We start from the raw sequence: 17,179 nt of genomic DNA on the forward strand, positions 1-17,179 counted from the left end.
AAGAGACCCAAAATCAATGGAAAATAGGTGTGGCAACCTAGAGCAGCCATGTTGTTTTTGTCTCCAAGAGGGTGTTCAGCTAAATTCATGGTACATCTGTATTGACGGACCTAATCTCTATCCATTAATTAGATGAACTGTAATTTACACTGAAAGGGAATACTCCCAAGGAAGCAAATGCATCAATTCCACCCTAAAGCATATTACCCTAATTGTTGACACAAATGAAAGGATTCACTTTCAGCAGAGTTTTAAGATGTGGCGGGGGGGGAATGATTTAGGGAAGAAATTCCAGAGAACGGAGCTGAAATAACATAGTGCATTGCGAGGGAAGATACAGGAGGCCAAATTTAGATGACCAAAAGATTGGCTGAAATATTGAGCTGGAAGAAAGCGCAGGAAAATCCATGGTACATACATGCACAGGGAACGTTCATGATTCCCAAAAGGCAAAAGCCCAAGCAGTTTGACTGCAGGTCTTTTCTTTTGAAGTAAACTTTGCTTTTCCGTGGTTGTTACTGGCTAGGCCATATCTCAATTCGGAAAGCCTAGACCTGATGCCTGCTCCACTCCGGGCAGTTCAATTGACACAACGGGTCCAGAAACAGTCAGATTAGCATATCCAATGAGCCTAATGTTGGTCCTTGGCAACCATCGCAAATATGTGAAAAAGGTCCAGCCCAATTTGGTGTCAGATATTCTCTAGGTAGATTTGTGTGTCATTGGGCCCTCAACATTGCACTTACTTCACACCCATAAAACTGACACAATGTCTGATTTCTACTCCTTAGCATAGCGTGGGCAGCACGGTAGCATTGTGGATAGCACAATTGCTTCACAACTCCAGGGTCCCAGGTTCGATTCTGGTTTGGGTCACTATCTGTGCGGAGTCTGCACATCCTCCCAGTGTGTGCGTGGGTTTCCTCCGGGTGCTCTGGTTTCCTCCCACAGTCCAAAGATGTGCAGGTTAGGTGGATTGGACATGATAAATTGCCCTTAGTGTCCAAAATTGGCCTTAGTGTTGGGTGGGGTTACTGGGTTATGGGGATAGGGTGGAGGTGTTGACCTTGGGTAGGGTACTTTTCCGGGGGCCGGTGTAGACTCGATGGGCCGAATGGCCTCCTTCTGCACTGTAAATTCTATGATTATGAGTACAATGGATGTGGGGACAGAAAGGAAGCCACTGTCTGTACTGGGTGGGGTATTTTTGATTTTTATTAAGTACTGTTGCCAATGTGAGTTTGCATTAATGTTCCTACAGTGCAGAAGGAGGCCATTCACCAGCCCTCCAAAGGAGGATGCTACCTAGGCCCACTCCCCTGCCCTCACTGTAACCCCACGCATTGATCATGGCCAATCCACCAAACCGGCACATCTTTGGACTGTGGGAAATCGGAGCACCCGGTATAAACCCACACAGAAATGGGGAGAATGTACAAATTCAACACAGTCACCCAAGGCCAGAATCAAATCCAAGACCTTGTCACTGCGAGGCAGCAGTGCTAACCACTGTGCCACCATGCCCCCCCCCCCCCTCTAATGTCAGTCACAGTAAGAACCTCACTCATTATGATCCTGTGGGTATCATATGCTCAGAAATGCATTGTCAGAATATAACTTTGATGGGGTTATTTCTAGAACACAAGAAAAGCCATCAAATGCACAATTTAAAATGTAATGCCTTTTCTCTTTGAAATTTACTCAGTGCAGAATTAAAATGAGTAAATTGAATAAAATCATGTTACATTAGTACATGGTGGCAGCCCAATAACTAATGTCACACTGAAACACAATGCAAGGATAAATCACTAAATTCTATATTATTCAAGTAAGTTGTGCCATAGACAGCTTTTAGAGGTTTTTTTTTAAAAAAAAGCTAGAAATCGCATTTTCTAAAGCACCAGTTCTTTCAATGAGCCATTTGAATACCTTGTTTATTGGAATGCACAAAAATTGCCTTTCAGAAGTGGTAATTTACAATATATTCCCAACATCACTTCAGCTCTGTGACATTGTTATTGCCTTTTGGAGTTGGTACGAGAGATATGATAATGCCACATTCTGGTACAAAAGCATTCCATTGCTGTTGACAAAACTGAACTAAGTGGAATCCCATTAGATTGAAACCAAAAACGACCACTGAATTTACACCTGACTTTTGAGGCCTGTGCAATTATGCAAATCAGGTAACTATTAACATAAAACAATAATCACTGATTGGATGCTTCAGTTCAGGGGCCCAGTTCTACCTCTGATGTAACTAAGACTATCGTCCTAGGTTTCCCATTAAATCATACTAGCTTTCATCTTCTTAACAGCCCTCAACAACTGTTATGCCTATATCTGACAAGTGCATTTACATCCACCATGCAACAAAATCAGTGTATGTTGTCATATATTTTTAACTCAAATAGATTGCTCCACTTTTAAAGTCCATTTTGAAACTAGGGAGTGAAAACATTAATTGAATTCTATATACCTTTTATTAAGAATGCCTTGCATGACCATTGCTCTACTTTCCCTCAGTGGAAAACGTGTCTTTTCTATGCGACAGCAGATGCAGAGCTAACTACAATTCACTGTCCCACCTCAGGCCAGATGAGATTAATTAGATTCCACAGGTAAAAGGTGTCAAGCAATATGATCATAGCTGTCATAAAGAGCTAGTTGGAGCAAGTGACCTTGTAACAAGAGCATGTAGAATTGGAAAGTGAGGCTGCTGCTGGGGAGAGGGGGGAGCCGGAATGGGGTGGGGTGGGCGGGGGGGCACACAGCTGCGTGGGAACCGGGTGAGGAGCTGGAAAAAGGGGATGGCTAATCGACAAGGGGGGGGGGTAAAAAGCCCCCCAACACGGTTGATCACGTGGAATGAGAGAGGGCTGAACGGGCCGATAGAGGGCACGAGTACTCGCATACCTTAAGAAACTTAAGGCAGACGTGGTTATGTTACAAGAGACGCACTTGAAACTTATAGACCAGGTTAGACTACGCAAAGGATGGGTGGGGCAGGTGTTTCATTCGGGGCTAGATGTGAAAAACAGGGGGGTGGCTATACTAGTGGGGAAGCGGGTTATGTTTGAGGCAAAGACCATAGTGGCGGATAGCGGGGGCAGATACGTGATGGGGAGTGGCAAATTACAGGGGGAGGCAGTGGTCTTGGTAAACGTATATGCCCCGAACTGGGATGATGCCAATTTTATGAGGCGCATGCTAGGATGCATCCCGGACCTAGAGGTGGGAAAGTTGGTAATGGGGGGAGATTTTAATACGGTGCTGGAGCCAGGGCTGGACAGGTCGAGGTCCAGGACTGGAAGGAGGCCGGCTGCAGCCAAGGTGCTTAAAGATTTTATGGTGCAGATGGGAGGAGTAGACCCGTGGAGATTTAGTAGACCTAGGAGTAAGGAGTTTTCGTTTTTCTCCTATGTCCACAAAGTTTATTCGCGAATAGACTTTTTTGTTTTGGGAAGGGCGTGGATCCCGAAGGTGAGGGGGACGGAGTATATGGCTACAGCCATTTCGGATCACGCTCCACATTGGGTAGACTTGGAGATAGGGGAGGAAACAGAAGGACGTCCACCCTGGAGAATGGACATGGGACTAATGGCAGATGAAGGGGTGTGTCTAAGGGTGAGGGGGTGCATTGAAAAATACTTGGAACTCAATGATAACGGGGAGGTCCAGGTGGGAGTGGTCTGGGAGGCGCTGAAGGCAGTGGTTAGAGGGGAGCTGATATCAATAAGGGCACATAAAGGAAAGCAGGAGAGTAGGGAACGGGAGCGGTTGCTGCAAGACCTTCTGAGGGTGGACAGGCAATATGCGGAGGCACCGGAGGAGGGACTGTACAGGGAAAGGCAAAGGTTACACGTAGAATTTGATTTGCTGACAACGGGTACTGCAGAAGCACAGTGGAGGAAGGCACAGGGTGTACAGTACGAGTATGGGGAGAAGGCGAGCAGGTTGCTGGCCCATCAATTGAGGAAAAGGGGAGCAGCGAGGGAAATAGGGGGAGTGAGGGATGAGGAAGGAGAGATAGAGCGGGGAGCGGAAAGAGTGAATGGAGTGTTCAAGGCATTCTATAAAAGATTATACGAAGCTCAGCCCCTGGATGGGAAGGAGAGAATGATGTGCTTCCTGGACCGGCTAGAATTTCCTAAGGTGGAGGAGCAGGAGAGGGTGGGACTGGGAGCACAGATCGAGATAGAGGAAGTCATGAAAGGAATTAGGAGTATGCAGGCGGGGAAGGCTCCGGGACCGGATGGATTTCCAGTCGAATTTTATAGCAAATATGTGGACTTGCTTGCCCCGCTACTGATGAGAACCTTTAATGAGGCGAAGGAAAGGGGACAGCTGCCCCCGACTATGTCAGAGGCAACAATATCGCTTCTCCTAAAGAAGGAAAAAGACCCGCTGCAATGCGGGTCCTATAGACCTATTTCCCTCCTAAATGTAGACGCTAAGATTTTGGCCAAGGTAATGGCAATGAGGATAGAGGATTGTGTCCCGGGGGTAGTCCATGAAGACCAAACTGGGTTTGTGAAGGGGAGACAGCTGAATACGAATATACGGAGGCTGCTAGGGGTAATGATGATGCCCCCACCAGAGGGGGAAGCGGAGATAGTGGTGGCGATGGATGCCGAGAAAGCATTAGAAAGAGTGGAGTGGGATTATTTGTGGGAGGTGTTGAGGAGATTTGGCTTTGGAGATGAGTATATTAGATGGGTACAGCTGCTGTATAGGGCCCCGATGGCGAGCGTGGTCACGAATGGACGGGGGTCTGCGTATTTTCGGCTCCATAGAGGGACGAGGCAGGGATGTCCTCTGTCCCCATTATTGTTTGCACTGGCGATTGAGCCCCTGGCAATAGCATTGAGGGGTTCCAGGAAGTGGAGGGGAGTACTCAGGGGAGGAGAGGAACACCGGGTATCTCTTTCCGCGGACGATTTATTGGTGTACGTGGCGGACCCGGCGGAGGGGATGCCAGAGATAATGCGGATACTTGGGGAGTTTGGAGAATTTTCAGGATATAAGCTGAACATGGGGAAAAGGGAGCTGTTTGTGGTGCATCCAGGGGTGCAGAGCAGAGAAATAGAGGACTTACCATTGAGGAAGGTAACAAGGGACTTGGGGATCCAGATAGCCAAGAATTGGGGTACATTGCATAGGTTAAACTTAACGCGGTTGGTGGAACAGATGGAGGAGGACTTCAAGAGATGGGACATGGTATCCCTGTCACTGGCAGGGAGGGTACAAGCGGTTAAAATGGTGGTCCTCCCGAGATTCCTCTTTGTGTTTCAGTGCCTCCCGGTGGTGATCACGAAGGCTTTTTTCAAAAGGATTGAGAAGAGTATCATGAGTTTTGTGTGGGCCGGGAAGACCCCGAGAGTGAGGAAGGGATTTTTGCAGCGTAGTAGGGATAGGGGGGGGGCTGGCGCTACCGAGCCTGAGTGAATACTACTGGGCCGCCAACATCTCAATGGTATGTAAGTGGATGGGAGAAGAGGAGGGAGCAGCGTGGAAGAGATTGGAGAAGGCGTCCTGTAGGGGGACTTGCCTACAAGTCATGGTGACGGCGCCGTTGCCGTTCTCACCGAAGAAATACACCACAAGCCCGGTGGTGGTGGCTACTCTGAAAATTGGGGCAATGGAGACGGCATAGGGGAAAGACGGGAGCCTCGGTGTGGTCCCCGATAAGAAATAATCATAGGTTTGCTCCGGGGAGAATGGATGGGGGATTTGGAACATGGCAAAGAGCAGGAGTAACACAATTGAGAGATCTGTTTGTAGATGGGACGTTTGCAAGTCTGGGAGCGCTGACCGAAAAATATGGGTTGCCCCAAGGGAATGCATTCCGGTAATTGCAACTGAGGGCTTTTACGAGGCAACAGGTGAGGGAATTCCCGCAGCTCCCGACGCAGGAGGTGCAGGACAGAGTGATCTCAAAGACATGGGTGGGGGACGGTAAGGTGTCAGACATATATAGGGAGATGAGAGACGAGGGGGAGATTATGGTAGATGAGCTGAAAGGGAAATGGGAAGAAGAGCTGGGGAGGAGATAGAGGAGGGGCTGTGGGCTGATGCCCTAAGTAGGGTAAACTCATCGTCCTCATGTGCCAGGCTAAACCTGATACAATTTAAGGTGTTACACAGGGCGCATATGACTGGAACACGGCTTAGCAAATTTTTTGGAGTAGAGGATAGGTGTGCGAGATGCTTAAAAAGCCCTGCGAATCACACCCACATGTTCTGGTCATGTCCGGTACTACAGGGGTTTTGGGTGGGGGTTACAAAGGTGCTTTCGAAGGTAGTGGGGATCCAGGTCGAACCAAGCTGGGGGTTGGCTATATTTGGGGTTGCAGAAGAGCCGGGAGTGCAGGAGGCAAGAGAGGCTGATGTCTTGGCCTTTGCGTCCCTAGTAGCCCGGCGCAGGATACTGTTGATGTGGAAGGAAGCCAAGCCCCCGGGTGTGGAGACCTGGATAAATGACATGGCAGGGTTTATAAAGCTGGAACGGATTAAGTTTGTCCTAAGGGGATCGGCTCAAGGGTTCACCAGGCGGTGGCAACCATCCGTCGAATACCTCACAGAAAGATAGAGGGAATGGAAAAGAAGACAGCAGCAGCAGCCCCCCGGGGGGGCGGGGGTGGGGGGGGGGGGGGGGGGAAAGAGAAACCAGAGGGATTCTCAGTTCAGGGATGTTAATATACAAGTATAATATGTATAGGTTGTTGTTATAGATAATTGTATATTGGACTGTTAAAACATATTTTTGGAGAATATTTATCTGGGACAAGGCAGTTGCCATTTAGTTTTGTTTATATATTATTTATTTCTTGTTTATAAAACTGGCCATTGTTCTTTATATTGTTATATTACTGTGTAAAGGATACACAATGTACTGTGATGGTTGGCCAAAAATTTTCAATAAAATATTATTTTTTTTTAAAAAAAAGAATTGGAAAGTGATGCAGGAGGAAAGAAAACTCGCTCACTTCTGTATTTAACTGGTCTTCCTTTGAAGCAGAATGAATGAGAGGTTGGTTCAAGAACACGGAATTCCTGACCATCCCAAACTCAAAAGAGCCAGAGTATTCAATTCAGCTTTTTGATAGAAAAAGGGAATATAAAGAAATCATACCCACTCATTAAAAGAAAGTGTTTGCCCAAAACTGAAGGTGTTCTCCGATGTAGGCTTTTACAGAAAGATTTGTTTATTCACAGGAAAGCTATTTTTTTTAAAAACAGTGCTGCATGTTTCTATTAGCTTGCTGAGGAAGGGCTGGTGATTCAAACAATGTTCCTATATTTAGTAATAGATTCGTGCATAAGAGCACTATTTCCACTTTTTCAGCATTGTAACCTGGTATATTTCTCCTTGGTTTCTAGCACTGTGGAATGAGAAAGTAACAGAACGGTGTTTTCTCCTCTGGCTATTTTAATATATTGAGAAAAATCTAATAGTTGTATTTGAACAAACGCAGCGTTTGCCCAAGAGCCCAATTTCAACTATTGAACTTAATGGGTTTTGAGAGAGTGTTAAAATCTCAGCATAAATATTATGATGGTAGCATTAGTGCACAAGAGAAATATGCTTGGTTGAGCAGATTACATTTTCACAACATTAAACTTTCATAAGATGTCTGAGATAAAGACTAGAGCTATTCAAACATCCACAACACGAAGTTCTATTCAAACTACAAGCACAAGTTGCTTTTTTGAAACTGAAGACAGTTGTATCATGCAAACCTCCCTCTGCATCATTTAAGACTGGAGCAGAAAGTTACAAAGGAACATAATAGATATGGTGAACATACAAAAGTACAACAGGTGGCTTTCAGTGTGGAGAAGCGAGAGGTCATTCACCTTGGATCTGAGAAAGACAAATCAGAATATTTTAATGAGAGACAGGAACTGAGTAGCAGAGTAAATTATTTAGATGTACATCCATGCATACAAGCATTAAAAGTTACCGGATAGGTAAACAATTTAATCAAAGGAAGTAATAGAATAATAGCCTTTATTTCAAAGTGACTGCAGGAAGTGATGCTTTAAGTATACAGAGACTTGGTCAGACGTGTTTGGTTTTGAGAAAAGGTGGCGTTTAGGTCAGTGTCGGAGTGTTTGGTTTTGAGCACTGGCCTCAGGAAAGTTACAGATCAGCCACAATTTAATGGTGGGAAAAGCTGAATGGCCTGTTCCTGTGCTTTCATGTTTTTAAACTTTTACCTTCAACGTCAGGGCAGCACGGTAGCACAGTGGTTAGCACAGTTGCTTCACAGCTCCAGGATCCCAGGTTCGATTCTCGGCTTGGGTCACTGTCTGTGTGGAGTCTGCATGTTCTCCCCGTGGGTTTCCTCTGGGTGCGCCGGTTTCTTCCCACAGTCCAAAGATGTGTGGGTTAGGTGGATCGGCCATGATAAATTGCCGTTAATGTCCAAGAAGGTTGGGTGGGGTTACTGGGATAGGATGTGGGCCTGGGTGAGTGCTCTTTCCAGGGGCCGGTGCAGACTCGATGGGCCGAATGGCCTCCTCCTGCACTGTAAATTTTATGAAAGTGAATGGTTTTTTTTAAAATCTCAAAAAACTACAAAAGGATAAAGAGAAAACATGAGCAAAAGAATATTTTAATCTGCATTACACAAGGTATGAATAATGCATAATCAAATGCATGCACAAAGCAATTTCCACTGCCACTGCAAGTACAATCTTTGCTCTGGTTACCAGTGCACAAGCAAGCCGTTTAATGATAACTGAACATAGCATACATGTTTAATAGGACAGAAAACTCAGTCACAGATGAGGTGTGACCAATATGATGGATACAGCTTGCTGGTTCTAAATTACATTTATATTGTGACAAGGCAAGAGAGATCGCCTCAGGCACTCAAATGACTCATGACTTGAAAAATTTCAGCTCAGATTTGCATAATGTTGACAGTTCATGTTCAAATCCTTCCTTGGCCTCACTCCTCCCCATCTCTAAATTCTTCAAGGCACACAACCCTACAAGAATTCAGTGCTCCTACAAACTCTAGCCTCTCCTGCAACCCCATCTCCTTCACAATGCATTGCTGGCTATGCCATCAATCATCTGGGTCCCAAGCTCTAGAATTACCTTCCTAAATATTACCATCTCGCCACCCGTCTCTCCTCCATAAAAACTGTTTGGTTAACGGTCCAAAAATCAGCTTCTTTTGGCTCAGCATTAATTTTGTAATGATGATTCCGTGAAATGCCTTGGGACATTTTAATACATAAATGCAACATATGCTATTGTAGCTTTGGAAGCCAAGTACTTATCAAGAAACAAAAAGATGTCCCAGGGTGCAACTGATGAGGGACAGATCAACTGTCTCTGCCTGAAGCTCCTTCAGGAGGTTCTAGAAAGAGCCCAACGCCAAACAAATTCAGCTATTTTAAGAGTGTGTTGTAGCAACCTCAGGCGGTTACTGCTCAAAGCACATAACTGAGGAAACCAGTCTAACCATATCCACCCTAAGACTATTGCATCATGGCACATATGATCAGCTGGGTACTATGGCAATCAACCTTTGGTGCATATTTTTGACAGAACCATCACTTTCAATTACTGGTACTGAATGACCAGTGTCTTTTATGACTTAATGCCAGATCACTGGGCTTCAGTGAATTGGATGAAGCAAGAGGAAAATATTTAAAGTGATTCCTAGCCGGTTTTACATTATACTTAAACAAGTCACATGGAGAAGATTGGGTAACATTTACCACCATCATATGATGAAATTTAAGCATGATATTTTATTTCCCATTTCCTCTCTCAATTGCTGTCACACAAACAACAGCAGGCTTTAAAAGAAGCGAAAGTAGGTTGAGAGCAGCCCAATGTTTTGTTAATGTTAATCAGTTTTTTTTTCCAATGTTGCAAAATTGCTCATTTAGCTTCTTCAAAATGTTTTTAAAAAGCAAAACTTAGGCCAAAGTTAAGGCTGCTGGGACTTTTGATTCTCCACTTTTATCTTTCTATCCCAAAGGTGCTACACGTTGTGATTCCTCAGCCACTGCCAACCTTCTGCTAGTTTATCCCATGCAATCTCTATCTGTGAGCAATGAGTGTATATTACAAGGACAGTCAAATGTGACGCACACTGCCAGCCTTCTGCTAGTTTATCCCATGCAATCTCTATCTGTGAGCAATGAGTGTATATTACAAGGACAGTCAAATGTGACGCAAGCATTCTTCTCACCCATTATCACATGACCAATGTTCAACAACAGTCGATGAATTGTAATATAAAACATGATGAACTGTAAGGTGTAGAACCTCAGCAACCATCCCAGATGAGATCAGCAATCTCAGCTCAGACCAAGCATTAAAAGGTCATCCCTCTTGGTCTGTATAAGCCAACCCATCAGCTGACTATGTCCCCATTGTAGAAGCTCAGTTGTAATAGTCCTAACCATTTTTCCAGCTGATTTATAATTTGGGATGATCCAAATGAAAGATAAACATACATAGCACCATTATTGCAACAAAATATCTCAACCTGGCGAAGCTACAACACAGGACTACTCATGTGCCAAACTGCATAAGCAGCAAATAATAAACAGAGCTAAGTGTTTCCACAACAAACGCATCAGATCCAAGCTCTGCAGTCCTGCCCCATCCAGCCGTGAATGGTGGTGGACAGCTAAACAACTCATTGGAGGAGCAAGCTCCACAAATATTCCCATCCTCAATGATGGAGCAACCCAGCACATATGTGCAAAGGACAAGGCGGAGGCATTTGCAAACAATTTTCAACCAGAAGTGCTGAGTGAATGATCCATCTCGGTGTCCTGGAAATCCCCAGCATCACAGATGGCAGTCTTCAGCAAATACGATTCACTCCACGCGTGATCAAGGAACAGCTGAAGACACTGGATACTGCAAAGGCTATAGGCACCTCAATATTCCAGCAATAGTACTGAAGACTTATGTTCCAGAACTTGCCAGACCCCTAGCCAAGCTGTTCCAGTACATCTACAACACTGACATATACCCAGCAATGTGGCACATTGCCCAGGTGTGTCCTGTGCACAAGAAACAGGACAAATCCAACCCAGCCTGCCATCCTATCAGACTACTCTCCATCATCATCAAAGTGATAGAAGGAGTCATCAACAGTGCTATCAAGCGGCACTTACTCGGTTATAATCTACTCAAAAATGTTCAGTTTGGGTTCTGCCAGGGTCACTCAGTGCCTGACCTAATTTGACAGCCTTGGTTCAAACATGGACAAAAGAGGGGTGAGGTGAGAGTGACTGTCCTTGACATCAAAGCAACATTTGACTGAGTATGGCGTCAAGGAGTCCTAGCTAAACTGGAGTCAACGGGAATCAGGGGGAAAACTCTACGCTGGTTGGAGTCATACCTGGCACAAAGGACGATGGTCGTGGTGGTTGGAGGTCAATCATCTCCACTCCAGGACATCACTGCAGGAGTTCTTCAGGGTAGTGTCTTAGCCCCAATCATCTTCAGCTGCTTCATCAATGACTTTCCTTCCATCAGAAGGTCAGAAATAGGGATGTTTGCGGATAACTGCACAATATTCAGCACCATTTGCGACTCCTCAGATAATGAAGCAGTCCATGTCCAAATGCATTAAGATCTGGACAATATACAGGCCTGGGATGATATGTGGCAAGTTACATTCGAGCCACACAAGTGCCAGACAATGACCAGCACCTACAAGAGAGGATCTAACCATCATCCCACAACATTCAATGGCATTACCAATCGCTGAATCCCCCATAATCAACATCCTGGGCGTTCCCTTGGGACAGGTCAAAGGCTAGGAATTCTCCAGCGAGTAACTCACCTCCTAGCCCCCCCCCCCCCCCCCCCCCCCCCCAAAAAAGCCCATCCACCATGTACAATGCACAAGTCAGGAGTGCAATGGAATACTCTCCACCTGCCTGGATGAGTGCAGCTCCAAAAACACAAGAAGCTCAACACCATCCAGGACAAAGCAGTTCACTTGATTGCTCTCCCTTCCACAAACATTCAAACCCTCCAACACCGATGAACAGTGACAGCCGTGTGTACCATTACAAGATGCACTGAAGTAACTCGCCATGGTTCCTTATACAGCACCTTCCAAACCCAAGACCGCTACCATTTAGAAGGACAAGAGTAGCAGGTACTTCAAAACCCTACCACCTGGAGGTTCCCCTCCAAGTCGCTCACCACCCTGACTTGGAAATATATCGCCGTTCCTTCACGGTCACTGGGACAAAATCCAGGAACTCCCTCCCCAACAGCACAGTGGGTGTACCTATACTTCAGGGTCTGCAACGGTTCAAGAAGGCAGCACATCATCACATTCTGAAGGGCAATTAGGGATGGGCAACAAATGCTGACCTAACCAGTGATACCAATATCCCATAAAGTGATTTAAATTTTTTTAATAAAAAGGCCCCTTACAGGAACATCATGCAGCAAAATTAGATACCAAGCCACATAAGGTGAAGTTTTTTAAGGCAACAGATTTTACACACCACTGCATGATATTGGATGAGGACATTCCTTTATAGTCAATAATTTGTTTATATAGTTCTTTTAACACAGGAAATTGCTTCAATATACTTCCGCGTGAAATCAAATTTTGACGGTGTCAAAATTTTGTTTGATAACACTCCCATGTTAAGTATCTTGGGACCTCTCACTACATTAAAGGTGGTATATAAATGAGAGCTGTTGCATTCAGACATAAATCACTACTCAGCTATAATAACTGGAGATGCCAGGGCATTTGTTTCGAGGCAGATTTTAGCAAGGATCTTAAATCACACCATGGCAAATGGAGAAATTTAAATTCAATAAAAATCTGGAATTAAAAGTCTAATGGTGACCATGAAATCATGTTCGATTGCCATAAAAGCCCATCTAGTTCACCATGTCCTTTAGGCTAGGAAATCTACCATCCTTACCTGGTCTGACCTACATGTGACTCCAGACCGACAGTAATGTGATTGACACTTTAACGGTCTATGAAATTATCCAGGAAGCCACTAAGTTCAAGAGCAATTAGGAATGGTCACTATACGGTGGCCCAGCCAGTGGTGCCCACATACAGTGATTTTTTTTTTTTAAAAGGAGGTGGAGAGCGAATTTGATTGCTCAGGCTCTAGATGACAATTGGCACAACCACCAAGCATACAGGTGATTGGTGGTCAGGGCTTGTATTTTTATGACACAGTTCACGGAGTTTTAAATAAACAAGGATTTATACTTTGGTGGGTTCAATATTTCATTCGAAAGTACAATTTTCAGCATCAAAATATATTCCAATCGTTCTAAACGCCAGATAAGAAACTACCTGGTCGAGTAAACAATTCTTATTCCACCAATTACTCACCGCTAAGCACCGACTAAGTCACCGACTATGCACAAAAGGGAGTGAACATTCGTGTCATAGCCTGTTCGAATATTTGTGGATTTTGCATGCAAATGAACAAAGATTCCCCTCTGAAATGAACTCCAAGAGGTGGATTATTATTTTTTTCCTGCGAGTGTGCGTTAACAAGAGATGTCCATGGAGCCATGGATGGAGAGCTGAAGCTTCACATGCACAACCTTGCCCAAAGGAGCTCTCCCCTCTTGGTCAGCGGAGGGACAAAGAGCAGAGGCCGGGTGTTTCCCCGGCCTGAGGACCATTCACCCTCAGCCGGTCACCTGCACCTCCTAGTGGTCAGTTTTACATCCATATCGTCAAAGTACCTGGAAACGGCTCACTGACGCTTGGCTGGAGACCGGCACGCTAGGAAGTGAGAATGCACCTCTGCGTGTGTCCACCTAGCATTATTTTATTTAGTTCATCACGATGATTCTACTCAGATTAAACGCTCCAACGAATACATTTTCCAAATTTAAAATTCGGTCAATTTATTTGTCGCAGGCGACTCAAATCCCCCAGCACAGCTGAAGATCCCCGCTGACAGAGTGCAGCGTCAGGCAGAGGGGGGGAACCTGGGGCACTGGGGAATCCGGCTTCGGAACAGAGGAGTAGGCCATTCGGCCCTTCGAACCTGCTCTCCCATTCCTTAAGATAACGGCTGATCTGGTGAAGGCTTCAATTCCACGTTCCTGTTTACTACCCCCCCCCCCCCCCAACCACACGCTCCTCAAAAGGAAATATCTCGACTCCCCTTGTCTACCAAAAATCTATCATCCAACTCGGTCTTGAATATATTTAATGACCCAGCCGGTCCCCGAAGAAGAGAATTCCAATGTTGTCCTCTCCCTGCTGTCCCATCAATTTAGACACAGGGATCCCGAGCGGAGTGTGAGGAACTGGACTGCGGGATGGCCCCAATCGCAAATTAAATAACACAAGTTGGCCAAATACGCGTGTATTAATAAACTCTAAAAAGGTATGAAGAGGGGGGAGCGAAGAGAGTCATTTACATCTATAGTGTGGTGAAGGTCCCGTTTAGCAGAGCGAATGAAATCAATGCACTCCCCTCCTGATCAGGATAAAACCGAAGACACCCAGTGGGGAACCGCGCACACGTTTACCTGGTTCTCCACACATTTGACCAACACATAATAATCTTTGCAACCAAAACGGTGCAATTTCGAACGATGCGGATGAGGGACCACAGAGCCAACGTTTAACGGGATTGAAGGAGAGACAGGCGGAGAGAGACGCGGCTGAGGGAGTCCAGCCAGACCCACTGGACGCGCAGAGTAACTGAGGACACACAAAGAGCACCGGTGTCTTTCTCACCAACACGTACACACGGGGCCTCCCTCCATTTACCTGCAGACCGTGATGAGGTTCTTCCGCTCCACTGCCGCGTTCCTCGCCATGCTCTTCTTCCGTGAGAAATTCAATCCCAGGCTGAGGGAAGCCATCCTCCCTCCTTCTTCTTCCTTCCTCAATGTGTATTGTAAAAAAAGTGAACTACTGAAGGAGTTGCGGTGCTGGAGAGGCGGAGACACCCTCGGGAACGATGCGGCGCACGATGCCGCTTGGGATCAGGATCTCTCCTCATCCGTGCAACTCCGGGCCGGCTTCAGCCCCGCCACAGCTGGGCTTCGGACACAATCACACATCAGGACCAACGACGATATATTTTCTTAAAGAAACACGCCAGGGCGGGAAACGATCTGGGCTCGCGAACAAAATAGGCAGCCGGCTGAGGTGTAGTGAAGGGGCACTTGTCCATCGAGATCAAAGCATTATACAACAGCTTTGCACCGTGCTGAAATATTTCCACCAGATCTGCAAACGTTAGCTTTGCACATTATAGCGATCTTGTCGGTGCAAAGCTCCCGCACTCTTGTTCCCGTCTTTTTTTATTTTTGAAGGTGTGTTGAGGGGTTTCCTTCCACACGTGCGAGACTTGTATTGTCTTCAATTTACAAAGCAAACGGTGGACAGCGAAGCCCGGTGCACTCCGCGTCCACAGCCCCCTGTCTCCCAGTGAGAGCATGAAAATAAGCTGCTCTCCATCGAGTTTCCTTCTGTCACACCACGGGACCGGAAGTTTACAGCTTGATTTGCCTTTAAAGGGACACCGACAGCATGACCTCATCCATGGAAAGCTAAGGGTCCACACACACACCTATCTATCTATCTGCGGTGTCTCTGCATCTCAGCAAAATCGACATCCCACCCCCGACCGAAAGCGGAAATAAAATATATGAAAAATCGACTTTATGACAGATATTGTGTTGCTGCAAATCATAATCAGAAAATGATGGAGGTGCTCAAAGCAAGGTCAGGTAGTGTGAAGTGGGGAGAATTGGTTTGACCTGAGCATTTCCAGCATTTTCTGTAATGGGATCACGGTGTTTGCTTTCGGCTTCTTCCTTGGTTCTTGTGATGTGAGATGGTTAATTACCTGATGTCAAGCTGATTAGGTTGCACTGAACACCAATGCCGCGTAAATCCCACATACAATAGACTGGATCCATTCACCACAATCTTTTGTTGTGGTCGGGTTATTTCCTGTGGAACTGTGAGTTGAGCACTGAATGTTCTTCCTGGTCTTGTTTTGACTTAAATGTTCTTTTCTGAACTATAATGCAAGGAGTTGGCGTGAATGCATTGTTCCCCATAATCGCCTCGGATCATTGATCCACCACAAAAGAGGCAGAAGAAAGCAGACGTCTCAGAGGATACACGCAAAATACTGCGGATGCTGGAAACCTGAAGGGGAAAAAAAAACAGAAAATGCTGGAAAACTCACCAGGTCTGGCAGCATCTGTGGCGAGAGGAACACAGTTAACGTTAACTCTGAGCTTATCCTTTATTAAACTGCTGAGTTTATCCGGCGTTAACTGTCTCAGAAGGTTGTCGGGTTGGATGAGGACAGAGAGAGGAGGAGGCTAACTCTGATATTTTAAAAAATCAGTTAGGATAACGATAAAATTAGCCAAAATCAAATTAACAAACTGCGTCCATTTTTAAAAGGGACTCAAACAATGAATTCCGCAGATTCACAACCCTTTGGTGAGCAGTCCTAAATCTGCTCCCCTTTATTTTGTAATATGCCCCCTAGTTCTAGTTTCACCCGCCAGTGGAAACAACCTCCCTCCTTCTATCTTGTCTATTCCCTTCATAATTTTATCTCTTTCTCGAAGGTCCCTCCTCATTCTTCTAAATTCCAATGAGTATAGTTCCACTCTAGTCAGTCTCTCCTCATAATCCTCTCAACTCTGGAATCAACCTAGTGAATCTCCTCTGCAGCCCCTCCAGTGCCAGTACATCCTTTCTCAAGAAAGGAGACCAAAACTGTACACCGTACTCCAGGTGTGGCCTCACCAGCACCCTATACAGCTGCAACATAACCTCCCTGTTTTTAAACTCCATCCCTCTAGCAATGAAGGACAAAATTCCATTTACCTTCTTAATTACCTGCTGCACCTGCAACCAACGTTTTGTGATTCACAGAATTTACAGTGCAGAAGGAGGCCAATCGGCCCATCGTGTCTGCACCGGCCCTTGGAAAGAGCACCCCACTTAAGCCCATGCCTCCACCCTATCCCCATAACTCAGTAACCCCACCCAACATTTTTGGACACTAAGGGCAATTTATCATGGCCAATCCACCTAACCTGCACATCTTTGGACTGTGGGAGGAAACCGTAGCACCAGGAGGAAACCCACGCACACACGGGGAGGATGTGCAGACTCCACACAGACAGTGACCCAAG

At 45.7% G+C, this 17,179-nt stretch overlaps 1 protein-coding gene across 7 annotated transcripts in view; it reads right to left on the reverse strand.

The window, feature by feature from the left end:
• rundc3b (RUN domain containing 3b) overlaps positions 1-15,502 on the reverse strand; it is a 167,273-nt gene extending 151,771 nt beyond the window's left edge. For 3 of the 7 annotated variants that reach the window (XM_072508645.1, XM_072508640.1, XM_072508641.1), the window contains exon 1: positions 14,778-15,500. In XM_072508645.1, coding sequence (XP_072364746.1) covers positions 14,778-14,872 — 95 coding nt within the window. In that variant the 5' untranslated portion in view covers positions 14,873-15,500. Of the gene's footprint in view, positions 1-14,533; positions 14,692-14,777 lie in introns of those variants that run through there. The other 4 variants (XM_072508644.1, XM_072508638.1, XM_072508642.1 and 1 more) reach the window with 4 other exon arrangements.
• Positions 15,503-17,179: the final 1,677 nt, after the last annotated feature.

This window comes from Scyliorhinus torazame, chromosome 6 (genome assembly GCF_047496885.1).
Source record: "Scyliorhinus torazame isolate Kashiwa2021f chromosome 6, sScyTor2.1, whole genome shotgun sequence".
Taxonomy (NCBI): Eukaryota; Metazoa; Chordata; class Chondrichthyes; order Carcharhiniformes; family Scyliorhinidae; genus Scyliorhinus; species Scyliorhinus torazame.